Source organism: Heloderma suspectum, chromosome 14 (assembly GCF_057233095.1).
Source record: "Heloderma suspectum isolate Gila_16-S chromosome 14, 16-S_ref, whole genome shotgun sequence".
NCBI lineage: Eukaryota > Metazoa > Chordata > Lepidosauria > Squamata > Helodermatidae > Heloderma > Heloderma suspectum.
This window is the reverse complement of record NC_139471.1, coordinates 6,242,955-6,265,197: the sequence shown is the minus strand read 5'-3', so window position 1 is coordinate 6,265,197 and position 22,243 is coordinate 6,242,955. Positions and strand designations below refer to the sequence as shown.

The window sequence follows — 22,243 nt, the reverse complement described above, 5'->3', positions numbered from 1 at the left end:
GCTCTCTTTTAATTGATTATATGTAATCAATTATTGATTATATGTAATCAGTTAAAGGGTCTGTTCCGGGAGACTTTTCCGGGAGACTGAGGAGCTGCATAACAAAGACTTCAAATGAAGAAAATAAATAATCCTGCTGAACCTGGCTCTCCTTGCAGTTTAAAAAATGGCGTGCGTACTCCTACACGTGGGATCCAGGGTTGGATCCAGGATCTGCCTTCCACAAGAGGAAGGGCTCCGCTCGCGGAAGGTCCCGCCACCTGATTTTGGGGGATCCCTCCCCCCACATGCACACACAACTCGCCCCATCCAGCAGGGTCTCCCAATTCTCTGGGTAGCATTTTCAGGGAGCTGGAGCGGCTGCCGTGGACAGGAGGGGCAGGGAAGTGCGCTTCTGTCAACATAGCTGGATCCAGACTGACGCTGGATCAACCAGAAGAGTGCAAGAACTGCAGCCCGTAGACCTGAATCCGCCCCGTGGGTGCCCGTTGCTTTAAGACCCCGCTGGCGGCATTTCTGGCTGACCAATCTCCCAGGACTGTTGTGAACAATTACTAACAAATGTAAAGGACTTAGGGAAAGCAGTGTTCTTATTTAGATGAGAAAGAGAGATAGCAAGCTGTTTGCAATGCACCTACCTGTATTTTCGGCTCCGTTCTTTGCAAGGTTTGTACAAGAGGGATACCGTAGGCAAGTGTTTTACCTTCAGGAAACCAGTGACCCAGGGAGGTGGGGGAAGAGAGAATAAAAATGTGTTCAGCTTTTTATAAAAAGTGGGAGGCATTAGATTTCCACAGCCCATCTCCATAAACGCATGGGGGGAAGGGCACGGTCGCACCCACCTGCAAAATATAGGCCTTGATGAAAGACTTTATTTTTAGGGGAAAGACCATAGCTCAGTGGTAGAGCCCCTGCTTTGCCTGCAGAAGGTCTCAGGTTCGATCCTGGCATCTCCTGGTAAGGCTGGAAAAACTCCTGCCTGAAACCCTCAACAGCCGCTGCCAGTCAGTGTCGACACCACTGGGCTAGATGGACCAAGGGCCTGACTCAGCAGAAGGCAGCTTCTGACGATCCTATTTAAATCCACCCCTTATTCAGAACCACAAGGACTAGAAGCTTACTTCATTTAGGGGGAAGGTGCCATCGTTCAGTGGCAGAGCGCCTGCTTTGCATGCAGGAGGCCTGAGGTTCAATGCCTGTCAGCAACTCCAGGTAGGCCTAGAAAAATTCCTGCCTGAAACCTGGGAGAGTCACTGCTGCCAGTCACTGTAGACCAGGTGTAGCCAACCCGGCACCCTCCAGGTATTTTTGGACTACAACTCCCATCTGCCCCAGCCAGCATGGCCAATCGTCACGGATTATGGGAGCTGCAGTCCAACATCACCTAGAGGGCACTGGCTTGCCTACCACTACACTAGATGGACCAACGGACCAACTCTGTGTAAGGCAATTCCTATGTTTAAGTTCCCATCTTAAATGTACTGAAAGACATGGGTGGCCATCTCCAGGGAAAAAAGATAGAAAACAAAGGCTCCTTGCTACAAAACGCCACTCCAGGCTGTGCACCTGCAAAGGAGATTTTGTTTCCTCAAGGTGTGAAAGGCAGCCATGCGGACAACGCTTCCGTCTCGCCCTGCAAAGCCCACGGCGTCCTGAGCTGGCAAGGCCTGGAAAGCAGAGCAGCTCACCTGAACCCGTCTGCGATCTCACCAGGGCGTCTTTGCCTTGCAACAGCGCGGGAATCGTCTGCTTCTGAACACTTTGCAGCAAAGTTCAAGAGACGGAGGAGGAGGAGAGAAAAGACATTAAAAACGTTGACAATCGCTTTGCTCATTGGTCTAACAATGTCGGGGGCCCAGGCTGGTCTTTGGGCTAGGAATAAGCTTGAAAAAGAAAACAACAGATTAAATGCAGACTCCCTCAACCTGTGCTCCTCCCGCTGTGCTGGACTACAACTCCCATCAACCACGGCCAGCATGCTGTTGTGCTGGCTGGGGTGCTGGGAGTTGTAGTCCAAGCACAGCTGGAGGGCACCAAGTTGGGGAAGGCTGTTTTAGCTTTTTATGGCTGCTGTATTTTATTTATTCTTGTAGAACACTTTTAAAAAAAAGAAAATCATTAAGGGAGCAATCCTCTGGCTCCGAAACAACATCTAGGGAGCCATAGGATTGTTCGGAGTCCCCCCTCTGAGGTCGGAGACAGTGCTCCGACCTCAGAAGGGGGAGTCAGGGATCCAACCCCCTCCTCCTCACAGCCAACATGGAAAGAACCGCACCAGATGGCCTCCGAGGTCAGGAACCCGACGTCAGAGAGGGGGAAAAGGGGGCATTTGGTGGGCAGCAAGGGGAGGAGACTGGAGAGGCTGGGATACGAACTATCCTGAGCCTCTTCCAGCCTTCTCCCCCACCCCCGAAACGCCTTTGCTACATTGGTGAAAAAGCCCATCTAGCAAAAAATGCAGGGTGAGAGGACGGGGAGCAGAAGGTCGTCTCCGCTACTCCTCCTGCCCTGCATAGGATGATCGGAAGCCTCTGAGTTTGGGGATTTATGATCACCAAGGGTGCAATCAATAGGACTGTGCACCCCAGGTTAACTTGTGCTGTTAGGCTACTGGAGTAAGTTAGCCTAAGAAAAGAAGGGAAATAAAGGTTTTTAATAAATAAATGTGAGAACCACATCGCTCCAGGCCATTCAAGCAGGAATCTCGTGTTATGTAGAGACATACAGAAAGCCAAATGGAGAGTTAAACCAAAGGTCTCAATTCACTCAGCCAATTACCACGCACACGCACACACGAAAGCTTTTTACCTGGTCATGCTAGAGATTTTCAAGACAGAAGTTATTGTTGAAACCTGATGGAAACAAACAATTGCTGCGTCAAATGCTTGATTCTAGAATGGGAGGTAAAGTTCTGATGGCACAGCGGCAGCTAAGGCCAAGTCATGCCCCCAAAGTAAGCACAGATCTGAGAACCAGAAAAAGGCGGCAACACGGATTCAACAGGGATGTTCAGCATTAGGAGCTCTCCTTCACTGGAGGCATTTAAACTGTCAGGATGCTGCTGTTAGCAAGATACCTGCACTGAACAGGGGGTTAAACTAAATAATCTCCAAGGTCTCCTCCAATTCAATAATGCTATGATCAGAATAAACTTACTACTAAAAATAATTCCAATAAAAATAGAGGGAAGTATTCAGCTAATCCCAGCACTGGATAAGGAGCTATACAACAGGACACTGAAGTTTCATCCTTGAGCCCACCTTCTGAGATTTTACTCAACATTGCCCCACACACACTGATGTGGTTCACACAACACAACAACCCACACTCAACCCATACTCAAGGCTGAGTATGGGTTGAGTGTTGGCTGTCGTTGTACCATGGTTGTTACTGAATTGTGGGTTGTTCTATTGTGTGAACCCAGCCACATGAATAAACCATGGTTTGATAACCACAAAGAACACATGAAGAGAACCAATGGTTTGTTGTTGGGATGTGAATTTTGGGTTGGTCATGTTTAACAAACCTTGCTTTGTTACCACGGCTGGGTTCACCCAACACTACAACCCATGGGTTAATGACAGCTCATACTCAACCTTGAGTATGGGCTGAGCGTTGGTTGTCGTTGAACCACGCCTTGTTGTTGAATCATGGGTTGTTGTGTGAACCCAGCCATTCACACCTAGCATCACAGTCCTAAGAACATCTAGATGATGTGCCCTGTCCCAAATTCAGCAGCTGACCACACTACACACACACCCAAATGCTCAAGACATAGGAAACAATAATTTAGTGCTGTGTGTCAGGTACCATACAGCAGAGACAGGCACACTTCAGGCTTGCAGGATCTACTTTGTGTGGGGTAGAGGGGAGGTTACTAGAACCCCAAGAACCACCAACAGGAGCCCTGATACAAAATAAATACACTCAGCATAAAAGCAAAAGAGTCTTGTGGTACCTTAAGAGACTAACACATTTATTCTAGTGCAAGCTTTCATGGAATACAGCCCACTTCATCAGATGCATGACATCTTATGGACAGTTTCAGGTTTATATACACTGCATATGGTGGGGCGGAGGGGAGAACTCCATGAAGTAAGAAGGAAATGAAGTAAGAAGGAAATGAAATTCAGCAAGTACTGATGGTGAGAATCATGTTAACCACAGTGGCTGCTCACAGAGCAGCTCTTGCTGATAGCACAAACGTCCTGGCACTAGGTAAGCCAATTAACACATGCAGTGTGATAAAATACCCTTTATCCTGATTCAAGCCCCTGGTGATAGGATTAAACCTGCTGATGAATTCTGACTGAGCCAGAGGCTTAAATCAGGATAACCGATTTCTTTGAAAAAAATCACACTACAGGCGTTAATTGGCTTACCTAGTGCCAGGATGCTTGCATTATCAGCAACAAATGAAAGCTTGTGCCAGAATAAATTTGCCAGTCTTCAAGGTGCCATGAGACTCTCTTTAGGTTTTGCTGCAAAAGGTTAACATGGCTACCCTCTGGAAATACTTAGAATAAAAGAATTCTGTGCCCATGAATTGGTTTTGAGTCCCACAACTGAATGGAGCCCACGGACCTTCTGCACAAAATTCACTCCTGATTACCCCGAACCACCTTCATTTCAGCAGTCTAATTTAGGGTAGGGGAGCGTTATTTGGTGGCCACTGCTATTAAAGCACTGAGAGTCAGAAATCCTTGCTGATCCACTGCAAATCACCCAAGGATCTACCAGTACAACCATCTTTGGAACAAGCTGCCATCGGAGGTCCGCCATGCCCCGTCACTGCAGGCTTTTAAGAAGGCCTTGAAAACCTATTATTTTACCTTGGCCTTCTATTGATATGACTGCTACTGGTGCTGTTGCTGCTGTTAACGTCACTGTTGTTTTAATTGTTGGCTTTTATTGTTTTTATTTTTTTATCACTTTTAATATTTTAACTGTTTCTATGTATTTTATTGTTGTAAGCCGCCTTGGGGGGGCTTCTGCCCTGAAAGGCGGCCAAGAAATATTTTAAATAAATAAAATAACATCTACTGTCTGCCCACCTCTGCTGTACAGAGCACAAAAAAGCACTCACCAGATGAGGATGGAGGCCCAGCTGATCAAAGGAATCGGAGGTGAAAACCTTCTCCTGGACTTGCTTCACTGATGTCCTATAAGTGGAGTGAGTGAATGAATGAATGAATGAACAAAATCAAATCAATCAGTCTTTATTTTGCTTAAAACCAAAGGCCTGTGCAAAACAGGAGAGAAGGAAAAGCAAAACCCAATCCACAATAAAGGGTCAAATAAGAGCATTTCCACCACTAATAAATACAATTATACATAATTGCATCTAATTTTAAAAGCAGCCTTTGCAAATAACAAAATTCAATATGTTGCCTATTTGTTCTGATCAGCCAAAAGCATGAACATTTTCTTAAAATCTGACATCTCAGGGCAAGAAAGAAAACTGGATAAAAATCTCTCTCTGGGCACCTCATACAATGGGCAGTACCAGGGCTGGTGTCAAGAGTTGGCATGGTCGGGCTCCTGCCAAGGGCCGACACCCCAGCAGGGGCCCACTGACAAGAGCCCCCTGGAGTTGCTCCTCCTCTTCCCATTGCAACCTTGCTTGTTCGCCTGCGTCTTGCTCTGGCCCAGGCAATGGAGGAGATGAAAAGGAGGAGGAGCAGATGCAGCTGCCTTCTTGCTCACTGGCTCTGCCTGACAAGCAAGCAGCAGAGAAAGAGGAGAAGCAAGGCGGTGAGAAGGCAGACTCACTCGGGGAGAGGGGCCATTGAGGGTTTCTTGCACAAGGGCCCTCAGAAACCTGCAGCCAGCTCTGGCCAGCACGACAAAAATGACAGAGCTCCTCCACCTCTCCCTACTCGCAAACACAGGGCCGTTGGTCTCAGAGAAGATTAAGGAGCCTTCCTTCCAAACAAGCAGTAGCCAGAGTAGGCAGCTTAAGAAAAGCCTTTCTTAAAAAAGGAAGCGTACACTTGTGTAAATACTGCTGCAGGGCGAGGTTTACCTTTACATGCCTATACCACAAAGAGAACTTGGTAGTTGCTCAATTTTCCATATCCCAGTTACAATATTTATTGAACACTTTATCCTTAATTATTTTAGAAAAGAGGCCCCAAACCTGGAACCTGGTCGGAAGGCATGGTTCCAGCTTAGTGGAAGGGAGAGTTCCTTCCACTGTATGGGCTTACAACAAATGGTTGCACATGCCTGTGACAATAAACACATCGGTAACAAGGGCTGCTGGCCCTTTGACAACACCCCTTTTTGTGCCTTGATTTCCCTTCGGGAAACAAGGGACAGGGCTCAACATCATAATCGTCAATATTCCTCATTTCTTTGCCATTTGTTTGGAAAGGGAGAAAAAAGGATAAGAGAGGACCTCAGCAACAACTGGAAAACAGGTTTACTAAAATGAACTGCTGAAGACCAATAGAAACTCTCTGGGCAGCTTTCCCAACTTGGTGTGCTCCAGATGTGTCGGACTGCAATGCCTATCATTCCCAGCCACGCATTCCTTGACATATCTGGAGGGCGCCAGGTTCGGGAGGGCTGCTTTAGGGAAAAGCCATAGCTCAGGGGTAAAGCAGATGCTTTGCATGCAAACGGTCCCGGGTTCAGTTTCTGGCAACTCTGAACCCAACGCTCCTGCACCGTTGCCTCTGAGAACACTTTTTCTGTGGCTGCAACTCCCTTCCTTGCTGATCTCTTTGATGGCCTTCCAAAACTCCACAAAGGCCTAGCTGTTAATTTTCGCTCTCTTGGTATAATAATGCAAAAAACTATTTTACCTGCTGTGTTGGCTTTCTTTTCTTTTTTTCCCCCTGTTGCTATTATTGCTCATCACTGATTAGTCTTTTATTGTATTTCAAAGCTCTGCTGCAAGATGTCTCCAACATTTACAGGAAAGGCAGGATAAAAATCAAATACCTCTGAATGTTTGGAATGTCAGGATTGTTTTTGAAGAGGCAGGAAGTCTTAACGAACGGTCTGCTACTGCCTGCGTTGCGGTCTTTTGCGTAAGTCAAAGGCTTCTTCAGAGGAGACCTTGGCAGTCTGTCTCGCTCAACGCCACTTTCAGGTCCCTTCTGTTGTTTCTTGGTTTGGAGTGAAGTTGAAGCTGGCTTCCGCTTTGGGGGGATCCCTTCCTGAGCCCATTCTGACATTCTTTTCACAGGCTTAGGAAAAGAAATGAAATGAAATAAGACTAAAAAATAAGAAGATTTAGTGACAAGTGCAGGGAGGAACCACAATGACCCCCACCCCACATACATACACTTTCCTCCTGCATGACCAGGAGGAGCTGAAAACTTTTGCTTAAGTGCACTTGGTCATGTCATGCAAATTCCATGTTGGGGATCATTAGGAAAAGAATTGAGAATAAAACTGCCAATATCATACTGCCCTTCTACAAAGCTGTGGTGTGATGACACTTGGACTACTGTGTACAGTTCTGGTCACCACACCTTAAAAAGGATATTGTAGAATTGGTCAAGGTGCAAAAAAAAGGGCAACCAAAATGATCATGGGGCTGGAGAAATTCCCCTATAAAGAAAAGTTACAACATCTGGGACTGTTTGGCTTAGGAAAAAAAAAGGGGAGACATGATAGAGGTGTACAAAATTATACGTGGTTTGGAAAGGGAGACTTTTTCTCCCTCTCTCATAACACTGAAACCCAAAGGGATCATCCCATGGCGCAGATTGGAGGGAGATTCAGGCCAGATCAAAGGAAGGACTTCTTCACACAGCACAGAGTTAAGCGATGGAAGTTGCAGTTGCTACACCAGATGTAATGATGGCCACCAGTTTGGATGGCTTTAAAAGGGGGTTAGACAAACTCAGGAAGCAGAAGGCTATCAATGGCCACTAGTCCTGATGGCTATATGCTACCTCCGTTATCAGGGGCAGCGTGCCTATGGACACCAGTTGCTGGGGAAGACGAGAAGGGTGCTGTTGCGCTCGTAGGTCTCCCAGAGGCAGCTGGCTGACAGAACGCTGGACTAGATGGGCACGTGCTCAGATTCGGCATCCCCTCCTTTTAAGTTCTTATTATCCCAAGTAAAAGTTATTACAAAGTAAAAGTTATTATCCCAAAGATTCTTTCACCTGCAGCCGCAGTAAGGCTTCCCCGGCTTGGTGCCCTGCAGATGTGTAGGGCCACAGCCCCCCACACGTCTGGAGGGCGGCACACTGGGGGCGGCCGCGACAGGCGTACCTTTCTTTCCTTGGCACGCTGGGGGTTCGGAGGTTTCCTGCGACCGGCGCGGGGCTGCGGCCCCGGCGGCGGCGGAGCGCTCGCGTTGCTGAGCAGCCCTTCGCCGGCTTCCATGGCTGGCTGGAGCAGCCCCCGTCTCGGCACCGAGCTAACACCGGCCTTCGGGGGGAGCGGGGGCATCCGCCGCTCCCCGCGGGAATCCCCGGCGAGCGCCTGCAAGCCCCCGGCCGCTGCGCAGGCAGAGCTCGCCGCTGGGCCGGCGACCCACGTGCGGCGGCGGCGGCGGAAGGGCCCCAACATAGGCGTCTAAGGAGATCCCTCACCAAACGGAGCGGGCAGAGACCGGCGCGGCTCAGTCCCGCTCTCGGCTTAAAGGGCAAAAGAAAATACATTCCAGCTGAAAGGCGGGGTTTTGTTTCCCCGCTTGAACTGCGTGCAAAGTAAGGGGTCCGCCGCAAAACCAGCGGAGGCCTGCAAAGAGACGTGCGTGCCATTAAACCGGACTTCGCCAACTCAGCACCCCTTGTTTTGGGCTGCGACTCCCATCAGCCCCAGCCAGCATGGCCAATGGTCAGGAATGCTGGGAGCTGTAGCCCAAGGCATCGGTACTTGAGAACACGCAACCTTCCCCGACCTGATGCCCTCCAGATGTTTTGGGCTGCGACTCCCATCAGCCCCAGCCAGCATGGCCAATGGTCAGGAATGCTGGGAGCTGTAGCCCAAGGCATCGGTACTTGAGAACACGCAACCTTCCCCGACCTGATGCCCTCCAGATGTTTTGGGCTGCGACTCCCATCAGCCCCAGCCAGCATGGCCAATGGTCAGGAATGCTGGGAGCTGTAGCCCAAGGCATCGGTACTTGAGAACACGCAACCTTCCCCGACCTGATGCCCTCCAGATGTTTTGGGCTGCGACTCCCATCAGCCCCAGCCAGCATGGCCAATGGTCAGGAATGCTGGGAGCTGTAGCCCAAGGCATCGGTACTTGAGAACACGCAACCTTCCCCGACCTGATGCCCTCCAGATGTTTTGGGCTGCGACTCCCATCAGCCCCAGCCAGCATGGCCAATGGTCAGGAATGCTGGGAGCTGTAGCCCAAGGCATTGGTACTTGAGAACACTCAACCTTCCCCGACCTGATGCCCTCCAGATATTTTGGGCTGCGACTCCCATCAGCCCCAGCCAGCATGGCCAATGGTCAGGAATGCTGGGAGCTGTAGCCCAAGGCATCGGTACTTGAGAACACGCAACCTTCCCCGACCTGATGCCCCCCAGATGTTTTGGGCTGCGACGCCCATCAGCCCCAGCCAGCATGGCCAATGGTCAGGAATGCTGGGAGTTGTAGTCCAAAGTATCTGTAGTCAAAAAGGTTCAACCTTCTCCAACATGACGCCCTCCAGATGTTTTGGACCACAACTCCCAGCATTCCTTACCATTGCCCATGCTGGCTGGGTTTGATGGGAGTTGAAGTCCAAAAGATCTGGAGGGCACCCAGTTGGGAAAAGGCTGGATGAGACAAATTCAGCGCCTTTAAAAAACACACACACAAATCAGAGTCACTCAGATACTGAATAACCACTGTGGTGTAGTAGTGGTTAGAGCGTTGGACTCAGATTGGGGATACCCAGGTTCTACTCCCCACTTAGCTGTGGGTGGCTTTGAGCCAGTCCCTGACTCTCAACCTAACCTACCTCACAGGGTTGTTGTGACGATGAAACGGGAGAGGAGGACCCTGTAAGCCGCCTTGGATTCCTTGCAAGACTGAAAATGGTGGGGTATAAATGTCATTGCGAAGAGGAAACTCCCTGGAAAAGACCCTGATGCTGGGAAAGACTGAAGGCAACAGGAGAAGGGGACGGCAGAGGATGTGATGGCTAGATAGCATCACCGACGCAATGAATGTGAACCTGAGCACGCTCCGGGAGAGAGCGCAGGACAGGAAGAATCATAGAACAGTAGAGTTGGAAGGGGCCTACGAGGCCATCGAGTCCAACCCCCTGCTCAGTGCAGGAATCCGAGTCAGCATGGATTTGGACCCATGGGGTCACGAAGAGTCGGACACGACTGAACGACTGAACAACAACAACAATAAATGTAATAATAAATGAAATGAGTAATAAAAGCGTTCTAGTCCCCGCTCGGCCAGGAAGCGCAATGCGTGGCTTTGGGCCAGTCCCTGGCCCTCGGCCTCGCCTCCCTCACAAGGCTGTTGTGGGGATAAAGAAAGGGAGAGGAGGCGGCCCCGTAAGCCGCCTTGGGTTCCCCGCAAGGGGGAAAAGGCGGGGCGCAGCCGTAGTCCGAGATGGAGCCAAACGCATGAAGGCCTGAAACCGCCCCGCCAACAAATGCCGACCGCGGAGGCGGCTTCAGAGCCCCGCGGCGCAGGGCGGGCCAGGCCGGGCCAGGCTCCGGGGCAGCCCGTCCCCGGGTTTATCTCCTTGGGGCTGCCGCGGGGGGGGGGGGGGTCCTAGGTGCTGGATTCTTCGGCGCCGGCGGCGCGACTCGCGCCACCGCGTCTCCCGGCTGCCGGGAGGAGCTCGCGCGAGCGGCTCCGCCCCGGGGGACAGATGAGCGCCGCGCCTCTTTTCGCTCAGGCGGCACGGCGGACACCCCTGCCGGGCGCCGCGCGAGGGCCCTTTCCCGTGGCCGCGCGCGGCGCATGCGCGCGAGGGGGTTGTCGCGCGGCCTCTGAGGCGGCGGCGGCGGCGGCGGCAAAATGGCGGCGGCTGCTGAGGGGAGCCCGGCGGCCGGGCCGGCAACGGCGACCTCGCCGCCGCCGCCTGAGGGAGACGAGCCAGAGGCGGAGGAGGAGGCGGAGGAGGAGGACGCGGCGGCGGCGGGCCCGAGCTCCGGCGGCGGCGGGAGCAGCAGCAGCGCGGGGTTCCGCCTGACGGCGGTGCGCCGCGACCCAGCGGTGCGGCTGCAGCACGGCGTGAGCGGCCTGGAGCCGCTGGCGTGGTCCGAGGACCACCGCGTGTCGGTGAGCACGGCCCGCAGCATCGCCGTGCTGGAGCAGCTCAGCGACGTCCACGGCGGCGGCGGCGCCGACCTCGTCATCCACCGCACGGCCGTGCCCGCCCCCGCCGCCGCCTGTCACCTCAAGGTGGGCGGACGGCGCGGGAGAGGGGGAGGAATCGGAAGGGGCCCCCGGGGGAGGCGCGCGCGCGGCGAAGTCGCGCCTAAGCCACCAGCCTCCCCCACACACACACACCTGGCGCCCTCCGCCACTACAACCCCCATCAGCCGCAGGCAGCCTGGGATTATGGGAGTGGTGACCCAAAACAGCTGATTGGGGAAGGCTGGTATAAACTTGTTCGACGGGTGCAGCAAGCGAGGCGTCCTAGGGTAGTATCCGATGTTAATTGTACTTGGAGCGCGCTCATTAAAATGAACGAGACGTTTAAGTCAGCCAGTCACAACTAAGTGAAGTACCATTCCTTGCAATGGGTCTACTCTGTGTAGGACTAACACTGGATAAAACCTCTGATTTTAAGGAAGATTATTTATGGCACACGGTTTTAGTTTATTTCCTCTGTGAAAGCCCTTCGAACTTTTGATCGAATTCCAAACAAGAACAGTTGCCTATCTATTGCTGTGTCTCTGTATGTGTTTAATTGTAACTTGTATGTTCATGCTTTTGTAATACTATAAGCCACCTTATGAGGGGAGTGTGCCCTGAAAGGCGGGTTAAAATAATAATAATTTCTGACTAATACACACATGCACCTTATATATGCTATAAAACTTGTATTTTCATTCTTTCATTAGCAAGTGAACTTTTACTTAGGCTGTTTTACTCTACCCCAGGGTTAGGCAACTTTTGGCCTTCCGAGTGTTTTGGCCTACAAGTTGCCTACCCCTGTAAACATATCAGAAACAGACTAAGAATTGTCATGGGGGGGGGAGTATTTAGTGATCTTGTTCTTATTACATATGTTCTTCTTATGCTGCCTTTTTAAAAACTTATTTGAAAATAAAATAACATTCCATGATATAAAAAAACCAAAGAGTAAAGCATGGTTAACTTGTGGGACTCACTGCCATAAGATGTTGGGACAAAGGCCAACCCAGTGCTCAAATTACTGGGAAGGGAGGAGAACATTAGAAGAGACCTGCTGGATCAGACCAAGGGTCCATCTCATCCACCATTCTGTTCACAGCTGCCCACAGGAAACCCACAAGCAGGACAGGAGTGCAAGAACACCCTCTCGGTCATGTTCCCCAGCACACATAGGCATACTGCCTCTGATACTGGAGATAGCACATAGCCATCAGGACTAGTAGCCATTGATAGCCTTCTCCATGAATTTGTCCAATCGCCTTTTAAAGCCATCCAAGTTGGTGGCCATCATTACATCCTGTGGATGTGAATTCCATCATTTAACTGTGTTCTGTGTGAAGAAGCTCTTCCTTTTATCTGTATTGGGATGACCCCATTCAGTCATGGGATGACCCTATTGAGTTCTAGTACTATAAGAGAGGAAGGGTCCTTAATCAGGAATAGTCAACTTGTGTTCTTTCAGGTGTTTCGGCCTACAATTCCCAACAGCTGTAGCCAGCATAGCCAATGGTGAGGGATCATGGGAGTTGTAAACCTCCAGATGTTTTTGCCTACAAGTTGTCCACCGCTGCTCTTAATGAGACCCATAAGCCCCACCCTTGTCTCCTAGTTTTAGCCAAACCATATTTCTAAAAACAGTAGCTAAGGGGGCCATCACAAAAGCCAAGGGGCTGAAGTCCCCTCTACACCACCCCATCCCTGTAATTCAAGCAGTGACTGCAGGGATGGATCTGGATGGGCATCTTGAATAAACAAAGCAGCTGAATAGCAGATTGCCCTCATCTGGGCACACAGCCTGAAGATGCATGGTGGAGGAATCCAAGCAGCTGGGCCATGGGGGAGCCCTTGAATGGGGGGTGGGGTGGAGGCAAAGTATAGGCCTTCCATAGTCTTCTAAAACAGTAGCTAAAGAGGCCATCACAAAAGGTTGTGCCATGCTTGTGAGCCTCCCAGGGAGATCTGAGTGGCCACTGGGGAGACGATGCTGAACTCCACAGGCTTTTAGTCTGATCCAGCTGAGCTGATCTTACACTGTTTCAAGGATTTGGCAAGTTTACAGAGGAGATGGTTATGAGTCATGACAATTAAATAGGATTTCCATGTTTGGTGGCAGTCTGATGTGCCCTATTTGTGAGCTTCTTGACTTGCTTCCTAGTGCAAACAGTGTCCTGACCACATGTGTGGCTCAGGAGAAGCAGACTATTAACACTGCACCCACCCTCTGTTCTGGGTCTCATCAGGCAATGCGGGAGTCACATCAGGACCTTGGATAGCGTACCGCAGGAGGGGCTGGCTGGAGCATTCTCCCATAAGGAGCTGTTGCCCCAGCACAGGACTGCAGTCAACCAAGACCTTAAGGAGCTTGGTCTTTCAGTGGCTCCACCCCCACTGACTGTAGTTCTTAAAGGGCCAGTGTCTGTTTCTACAGTCTCACGCTCCTACGTAGGTGAGGGTCAGAAGGAGCTACAGGGGAGTCATCCTCAGATTCAGATGATTGGAGAGCTTTGTCCTCAGGTGGAATGGTATAGAAGGGGGGTGCCCTGTGACCCACTTGAGCCCAAGTCCTTGGATTAACATGGCGCCTCAAAACCAGGGGACATGACAAACAGAATGCTAAATTTAACGGACCTTAGTCTGGTCCAGAAAAGCAATTGTTAGGTTCCTATGAGGCCAAGAATTCATAAGTAATACTGGTTAGTGCTTGTATTCTTTAATGCTTCAGAGGGTTCAGCACTGTGGCAAGGGCCTGCTTCATCACGTGCTAGTAGCTGACAAAGTCGGCTTTTGCTAATGAAAGCTCATCTGCCTGTCTTTCAATCTTCATTTTGAATGCACTAATAAAACATATAATTTCTTCCCCAGGTTGGCTCCAAAAAAGAAGTTGCCGAATGTAAGGAAAAGTTTGCGAGTTCTAAGGATCCGACGGTGAGCCAGACGTTCATGCTGGACAGGGTGTTCAACCCTGAGGGGAAGTCGCTGCCATCAATGCGAGGTTTCAAATACTCCAGCTGGTCTCCTCTGGGCTGCGATGCAAATGGCCGGTGCCTCTTGGCAGCTTTAACCATGGACAGCAGACTGACCATCCACACTAACCTTAACAGGCTTCAGTGGGTGCAGTTGGTTGACTTGACTGAGCTCTACGGAGAGCGTTTGTATGAAAACAACTACAGGCTTTGTAAGGGGGAGGCGCCCCGGGCAGATTTAGGAGACTTCTCCGAATTCCAGAGAAGGCACAGCATGCAGACCCCAGTCCGCATGGAGTGGTCTGGAATCTGCACCACCCAGCAAGTAAAGCATAACAACGAGTGCCGGGACGTGGGCAGCGTGCTGCTGGCTGTGATCTTTGAAAACGGAAACATCGCCATCTGGCAATTCCAGCTCCCTTTTGCAGGCAAGGAATCGATCACGTCTTGCAATACCATCGAGTCAGGAATCACTTCCCCCAGCGTCTTGTCATGGTGGGAGTACGAGCACAACAACCGAAAGATGAGCGGACTCATTGTGGGGAGTGTTTTTGGCCCGGTTAAAATCCTCCCCGTAAACCTGAAAGCAGTCAAAGGCTATTTCACGCTGAGACAGCCGGTGGTTTTGTGGCAGGAGATGGACCAGTTGCCGGTTCACAGTATCAAGAGTATTCCCCTGTACCATCCATATCAGAAATGTAGCTGCAGTTTAGTGGTGGCTGCAAGAGGATGCTACGTCTTCTGGTGTCTCCTCTTGATATCCAAAGCTGGCTTGAATGTCCATAACTCACACGTGACAGGACTCCACTCTCTGCCAATTGTTTCCATGACTGCAGACAAACAGAATGGCACTGTCTACACATGTTCTCTTGATGGGAAGGTAAGGCAGCTGATTCCCATCTTCACGGATGTTGCATTAAAATTTGAGCACCAGCTGATAAAGTTGTCGGAAGTGTTTGGCTCTGTGAGGACTCACGGGATTGCAGTGAGTCCGTGTGGGGCATACCTGGCAGTCATCACAACAGAGGGCATGACCAATGGCCTTCACCCCATCACCAAAACCTACCAGGTTCAGTTTGTAACCCTCAAAACATTTGAGGAGGCGGCAGCTCAACTGCTGGAATCGTCTGTCCAAAACCTTTTCAGGCAAGTTGACCTAACGGATCTTGTACGCTGGAAGATCTTGAAAGATAAACACATCCCACGATTCCTACAGGAGGCTTTGGATAAAAAGATGGAGAGCTTTGGGTCCACTTATTTTTGGCGCTTCAAACTGTTCCTCTTGAGAATCTTGTATCAGTCACTGCAAAAGGTTCCCTCCGAGGCCCTGTGGAGGCCCACACATGAGGACACAAAGGTCTTAATAGCACATTCCCCTGGGACAGGCAGTGTGGAAGAGCATCTGCAAGATGAGGGGGCGTCAAAACAGGGCAGCAAGCAGCATCTGAGCGAAGCAAGCAAAGGAGTGGATATGGATGATCTGGCAGATGACTCCCTTGCCCACTCGAGCGACATAGGAGGGCGGGAGCCGATGGAAGAAAAGCTTCTGGAACTCCAAGCCCAGATTGAAGCCGTGGAAATGCATTTGACTCGGGAACACATGAAACGAGTATTGGGGGAAGTCTACCTGCATACATGGATTACGGAGAACACCAGCATTCCCACGAGGGGAGTCTGTGACTTCCTAATGTCTGACGAAAGCTACGATGACAGGACGGCCCGGGTAAGTGCATCTCGATGTAGAAACCATGGGGTTGTGCTAAGACATTGACTCTGTTTGGACATAACTGTCAGCCAGAATCGCTGAGCATTCTGGCTTAGTGTTTACGAGCAGTGTGCTGGTGCCTGCCACCCAATAGCCCCCACTTGGCTCCCTCCACCATTGGGAGTGGCTAAACTAACCAGGAATTAACAAGGAAACAAAAACTTCCCATACGTGTGAACCCAGACTCCTGGTTTGTTGCTCCCCTAACAAACCAGAGTCTGAAGCCAGGAGCTGAAATGGGTTTCTTTGTTGGTAAGGGGAGCAAAAAGACAGGGTCCGGTTTTGGTGGTGTTGGGAAGCTTTTGCTTGCTTCATAGTTTAGCCCTGTCTCCCTCAACCTGGTGCCTTCCAGGTGTGTTGGACTACAGCTTCCACAGTAGCCATGCTGGCTGGGAATTATGGGAGTCCAAAACATCTGGAGGGCACCAGGTTGAGGAAGGCTGATTTATCCATTCCAGCTGGAAGGAGGAGCTAAGCTGCTCATGCACAATAAGCCAGAATTCTCAACAATGCTCACTTATTGTTATGTCTGACCACAGCCAGAGCTGAAACACAACTTCAGATCAGAAGCAAAAAAATGGTGGATAGAAATGGGTCTGGAACAACTGCCTATCAACAGACTTGCATCAGAATGGAGGATGTTATTTTTCTAAGTTTTAGTATCATATAGGGGAGCCTGAGAAAATAATATAATTTAACCTTAAGATGGTGGTGGTCCATGATGCCCTTTCTGAATTTAAAAGGTTATGGAAGGTCTTGGGGATCGCGATCACAAAAACGTAACTGCTGGTAAGCAAAAGTATCATTTTTGTTGAAAAGCCTCAAAGTGCTACACCATAAAACAGATGCAGCCTTGCCTAATTTTGTGTATTCTGCTGTGGCTGAATTTTTAAAAGTTATTTTTGCATAGCACTATCTACGAACATGGCACTCTGTGGCATAAGAAAAGGCTATATGGTATCCTGCCTCAGGAGCTAATAGTGGGGAGGTAGCAGGTGGACGTGCTAGGGTTTCGTTCGGTTACAATTTGCCTGTGTTAGGATGCACCAAGTCCTCAGTTGGCTCAGCCTGATGTGAAGTAGGTCAGAGTAGCACAAGAGAGGAAGCCAAAAAAAAGATGGGCAAAGTGAGGTATAGAAAAAGCCAAGGAGAAAAGGAGGAGTGGCATAAATGTATTGATATGGAAGAGGTAAAGGTGATATATCGGTTAAAAAATGTAAAGTGAGCTGATTGAGGTTCAAGGTGGGTCTCTGGTTTGGGAAGGTCAAAGGCCACTGTGTGTAGGTAACTGGTACAGGCCTCATGATGCCTTCCAGTGTTTGCATCCTTGCTCCCTATGTAGGTTTGGTGACACTGGGCAGGGTCCCATCGGAAAATGGATCTTGGGGTCCCCTGCATCCACAGGCAGGCATTGCATGACACAACTAGAAGGGATCCAGGAATAGAAAAGTTGCTTCCCTTACACACACACGCGTGCATCCACACACACACACACACAAGTAAGTGGTAGGTTGAAGTCCTAATAGTTTGTACTGATCTGACAGAGGATCAGCATAACTGCTGTTATTGTCTGCTGTAAATACTTGTAAGAGTCAAAACATCAACAGTTTTCTAGGGTGACAGGTGAGGCCTTGCTGGAGCCAGGTAATTCTTCCCCTCCTCCTGTTTAAATTTTAGTTGTAAACTCCTTTGAGCAAGGCCCTGTCTTCATTTACATTCCTCTGTAAAGCACTGCATCCATTGATGGTTCTGTATAAATAACAATAGTGCAGTTCTGTGGTTGCCAGAATCCTGTGTTTTATTCCTACAGGTTCCTAAGTAGTTAAAACTTGGAACTTCACTGACACTAGAAAGAGTGTTCAAAAATATCTTATCATGTTCTCTGAGTGGTAACACGTGCTTCGAGGCAAAGCTTCTTTCAGTTTACCTTCAACCATTGGTTCTCTGTTTCTTCTGAGAAGTGTGGGGGTTAGGTCAATTAAGTTCCTCAGACTACCTCAGCGGCTTGCGGAGAAGTCATTCACTCTGCGTTTTGCATGCCTGAGATGCCTGCGTTGCTTTTTCTTTCCATTGTATCCCGTTTTAAAGCAGGGTTGGGCTTTTGCATCATGTGTTCTTCTGAAAGCCCTGCTTGCACTCCTGTGAGATTTCTCCACCTTTCAGCAGGCAGCTGTCTCTTCCTGTAAGTGCTGCTGCTGCTGCTGACTGCTGCATGTGTGTGTGTGTTCTCAGGTGCTGATTGGGCATATCTTAAAGAAAATGAATAAACAGACTTTCCCAGAGCACTGCAGCTTGTGCAAAGAGATCCTGCCGTTCACAGATCGCAAGCAGGCAGTTTGCTCCAACGGACACATTTGGCTCAGGTAAGTCTGACTTCCAACGGGTGCTCTGTGGAGGTATGGTTCCCTTCTTTCTGGTTTAGTCTATTGGAGAGGGGTTTGAGCAGCAATTGTGAAATGTGTCGCTGTACATCAGGGAAGTGAAGGACCAGAGATTGTCTTGTCTCCCCTTTCACAAGGAAGACAGCAAACAGGCAAGGTGCCTCGCTGTCTTTCAAGTGTTTGAGAAGTGTGGCTTGCTGGCAGACAGGTTGAAATCCTTCTAAATGCTGTTTTTTAGGCATCAGCAGTTGCACGCCTGGGTGCCTAACTCTCCATTTGTTCGTTCTTTGCCCTTTCTGTTTGCCTTAAGTTTGCAACAGACATCAAAATGCAGCCTCTCCTCTTTGGAAGAATGAAGGAGTTCCTGGGAGACAAGTAGGCATTCAACACCCAGACAGTGTTTTCCACATCAAATTTACCAGCCTGTGCTGTTAGGACAAACCCATGCATCTGCACATCCTGGGTTATTTTGAAATTATGCTAGAATGTAATTGTTTTTAGCATTGTTCTTGTATTTTAGTATGTGCAAACTTTGTGCATTTGTTTCATAAGCTGTCTTGGGGGCCAAAGTTGGGCTGAAAGGCAGGGTATAAATGCAATAAATAAGAATAAATTAAATAGCCAGGGGAAGAATCCTGGTATAACACTGCAAATCCTGTAGCTGAGTGTTTCAGGTCATCACCATTGGAATCTATTGTTTGCCAGTGCTTAAGTGAAACTCTCCTTGGTGCATAGTTTGTTGTTGCCAGATTGATTTGAAACCAGAGCTGGATCCAATAGGGTAGATTCTAATCCGCAAAATCTTATGCCACAATGAACTTGTTAGCCTTTAAGGTGGCACAGGACTCTTGGTCATTCTGACTTGACACTAGTATATCTCATATTTCTTGTTTTCCTCATTGACAGTGATGTGGGTTCTCCAGAAAATTAATTTCCAATACTGTAAAAATTGACTGGGACCCGATTTAGCATGTTTATTTGGCTTACAGAAAACTAAACATATACGCCATCTTAATTTTACATGCTGTAGAAATAATTGTTTTGTTTCCAGTAGCCAAAACATATTTTTCCTGTAACATTTGATTAAGGAAAGAAATCATTAAAGCACCCATAATGTGATTTAAATGTGATATTCAAACGAATTCAAGGCTTTGCTTAGAAATTGGAATATGTTTAGATATCGTAAGACTTGACAGTCTCATAGCATGCACTTTCCTTACATGGTTTAAACCAGCCTTCCCCAACCAGGTGCCTTGCAGATGTGTGGGGCTGCAACTCCCATAATTCCCAGCCTGGGAATTATGGGAGTTGCAGCCCCACACATCTGCAGGGCACCTGGTTGGGGAAAGCTGGTTTAAATTGTACAAGGTGGTGGTGGAAATGAAGGTGCTGGTACCTCTCGACTTGCTAACTTTACCGCGCTCTTAGTGCGGTCTTATGCATGTCTACCCCGAAGTAAGTCCCATTGAGTTCAATCAGGCTTTCTCCCAGGGAAATGGGCATAGGATTGCAGCCTCAAAGAGCTGCATCTTGGATACATAGATATGTCCTAGGTAAAATTTCTCACATCCCATCCGGGGTGGGGTGCATCTGCTGGCTCTGTCCTGACCTCCAGGCATTCAGTGGAAGGTGAGAACATGCTTTGTGTTCGTGGAGCCCAACCTTCCCAACCTGGTGCCCTCCAGATGTTTTGGACTTCAACTCCCATCATCCTCAGCCAGCATAGTTAATGGCTGATACAGACTGTTCTTGTCATCTCCCGCTGTTTGTTTGGAGGTTAGGATTGCAGACACACACGGGGGGGGGGGGGGGCTGGCTGGCTATGATCCCCTACCACAAATTGAGTGAATACAAGGACAGAATGTGAGAAGAGGAATAAAGCTGCCTGAAAAAAAGTTCTAATTACAACTCTGAAATTGCTTGATTCAGCTGCTACTGTACCTATTTGTTATATTACTAATTTTATGAAACAGTACATTTTTAAAAATTGGGGGGGGGTCCCGTGGACCACCACCACACGCACACATCGCAGCTCTGACTTTTTGGAATGATGATTTGCACAATGTGTTTGTGACGATGAGTGGCAGACATCCTTAAGTTATAGTAGCACTGGAATAGGAAACTTCAGCTGCTGTTATGGGGCCCTTAGTCCAGAGACCTTAGATCAGGGGTGAGGAACCTTTTTGCTATCGAACACTTGGAGGTAATATGTTGGGAGCTACATGCCAGTGCTGGAACGGGCTGAAGAAACAACATTCCCTTTCCTCGGTTTCTTTCTCTGTCTCACTGCCCTCCGGGCTGTTGGGAAAGGGACAGATGACCTCTTGTCTGAGGTCAGAACTGTTTGTTTACAGAGGGCACATGGAGTTAGGCCAAGGACTGGGGGTCACCTGCAGCTCTAGTTCTTCCTATTTATAGTGGGTTGGATCCTGACGGGTGTAGTGGGAATTAGGTCCCATTGAAATCAGTGGGACAAGTTAGTAATGATTTACATTTACATGACAAGTTAGTCATGATTTACCCAAGCTCAGCTAACTTAGTCCAGATCCAGCTCAGTATTTCCTTTCTTGGTATCATTCAAAGGATGGCATGTGTGGTATTTTGAGAAGCATATGACTATTAAGAATGAGCTTTCCCATAATTCTGTTCCACCTTCTGCAGGTGCTTTCTAACTTACCAGTCCTGCCAGAGTTTGGTGTACAGAAGATGTCTGCTTCGCGACAGCATCGCACGGCATCCAACCCCAGAAGGTGAGCTCTTTCCTTTTGACATGGGACGGTTTGATGCTGCGTGTTGATACTCATTTGCTTCAAACAGCTATCACCTTATTCCCCCTTAGCCTTGTTCCTTGCCAACCCAGATATCAATGGGATCAACTGATCCTGACTTTTCAGTTAGTTCTGACCATGTATTTCGTTCCTTTATTTCAAAAACAGCTTGAGGTTTTGCGACACTCATGAAGAAGCGACACTCATTGAAATTGGGTGTGGTCCTCTTTTTCTCTATCCTTCAAGAGACAAAAGGCAAGGGAAATTCCCATTGCACAAAATACTTCCTTGACCCAATGCTTCTGGAAGAAAATCCCCACTCTCCAAATACCCTTTTTTGCAAGTAATCACACCACAAAAGAGTATTTGGAGCACAATAGAGTGCAGAATGCTCTGCTTCACAGAGAGCCTGAGGGAAATTTTCTTCGGAAACACGTTGGGTTGGACCAAGTAATACTTTGTGCCCCTCAGGGCATCCTTCCCTTTGGTCTTGAAACTGGCATTTCCCCTCCTTTTCTTCTTTCCTCATTCAGTCCTTCAACCGCTTCTTTTCTTATTTTCAGATCCTGAGTGGATCAAGAGGTTATTGCAAGGACCTTGTACTTTCTGTGACTCTCCTGTTTTCTAGAGGAACAGCTCAAGCTTGAGGTTCCTTTCTCCAGTGCACAAAAGCACCACCCGGCCTGGGAACCGGCGAAGGCACAGTTGTGTGATTATTCAGAGGGGGAGCTTTAAATAGAGTGCTGTGAGCTGGAGACACTCAGTGCCCCATTTCAAACATGAGAGGCAGTAAAGCCTGCTCTTCAGAAAGCACAGACACTTTGGAATCGGAGCTGACCCCAATTCCGGAAAAACATCAGCACTCAGCCCGTGACTTTTTAGCAAGCAGGGTCTGGATTCGGAGGAGTGCACCGCTGACCCCCTTTCGATCAGCAGCAGGATGCTTTTCTTGCAGCGAGGACGGGGCCCGCCATGGTGCATCAGCAGGAGATCAGCCCGTGGTACTTCCTTCATTAACGTCTAACCAACATCGGCCCTGCTGTACCAGAGACGATTAAATTATTAGAAATAA

The 22,243-nt window shown here is 49.1% G+C and overlaps 2 protein-coding genes across 5 annotated transcripts in view; one reads left to right on the top strand and one right to left on the bottom strand.

The window, feature by feature from the left end:
• DDX31 (DEAD-box helicase 31) overlaps nt 1–10,832 on the bottom strand; it is a 78,676-nt gene extending 67,844 nt beyond the window's left edge. For 3 of the 4 annotated variants that reach the window (XM_084821041.1, XM_084821043.1, XM_084821042.1), the window contains exons 1-6: nt 8,236–8,626; nt 6,949–7,196; nt 5,087–5,162; nt 2,809–2,852; nt 1,689–1,759; nt 639–703 (exon numbers count right to left, since the gene is read on the bottom strand). In XM_084821041.1, coding sequence (XP_084677167.1) covers nt 639–703; nt 1,689–1,759; nt 2,809–2,852; nt 5,087–5,162; nt 6,949–7,196; nt 8,236–8,535 — 804 coding nt within the window. In that variant the 5' untranslated portion in view covers nt 8,536–8,626. Of the gene's footprint in view, nt 1–638; nt 704–1,688; nt 1,760–2,808; nt 2,853–5,086; nt 5,163–6,948; nt 7,197–8,235; nt 8,627–9,924 lie in introns of those variants that run through there. The other variant, XM_084821045.1, reaches the window with a different exon arrangement.
• A 96-nt stretch (nt 10,833–10,928) lies between these two features.
• Nucleotides 10,929–22,243, top strand: GTF3C4 (general transcription factor IIIC subunit 4). Its single transcript, XM_084821040.1, has 5 exons — nt 10,929–11,336; nt 14,157–15,980; nt 18,255–18,385; nt 21,065–21,153; nt 21,735–22,243. Exons 1-5 carry the CDS (start codon nt 10,950–10,952, stop codon nt 21,797–21,799), a joined length of 2,496 nt encoding a protein of 831 aa, XP_084677166.1. The 5' UTR covers nt 10,929–10,949; the 3' UTR covers nt 21,800–22,243.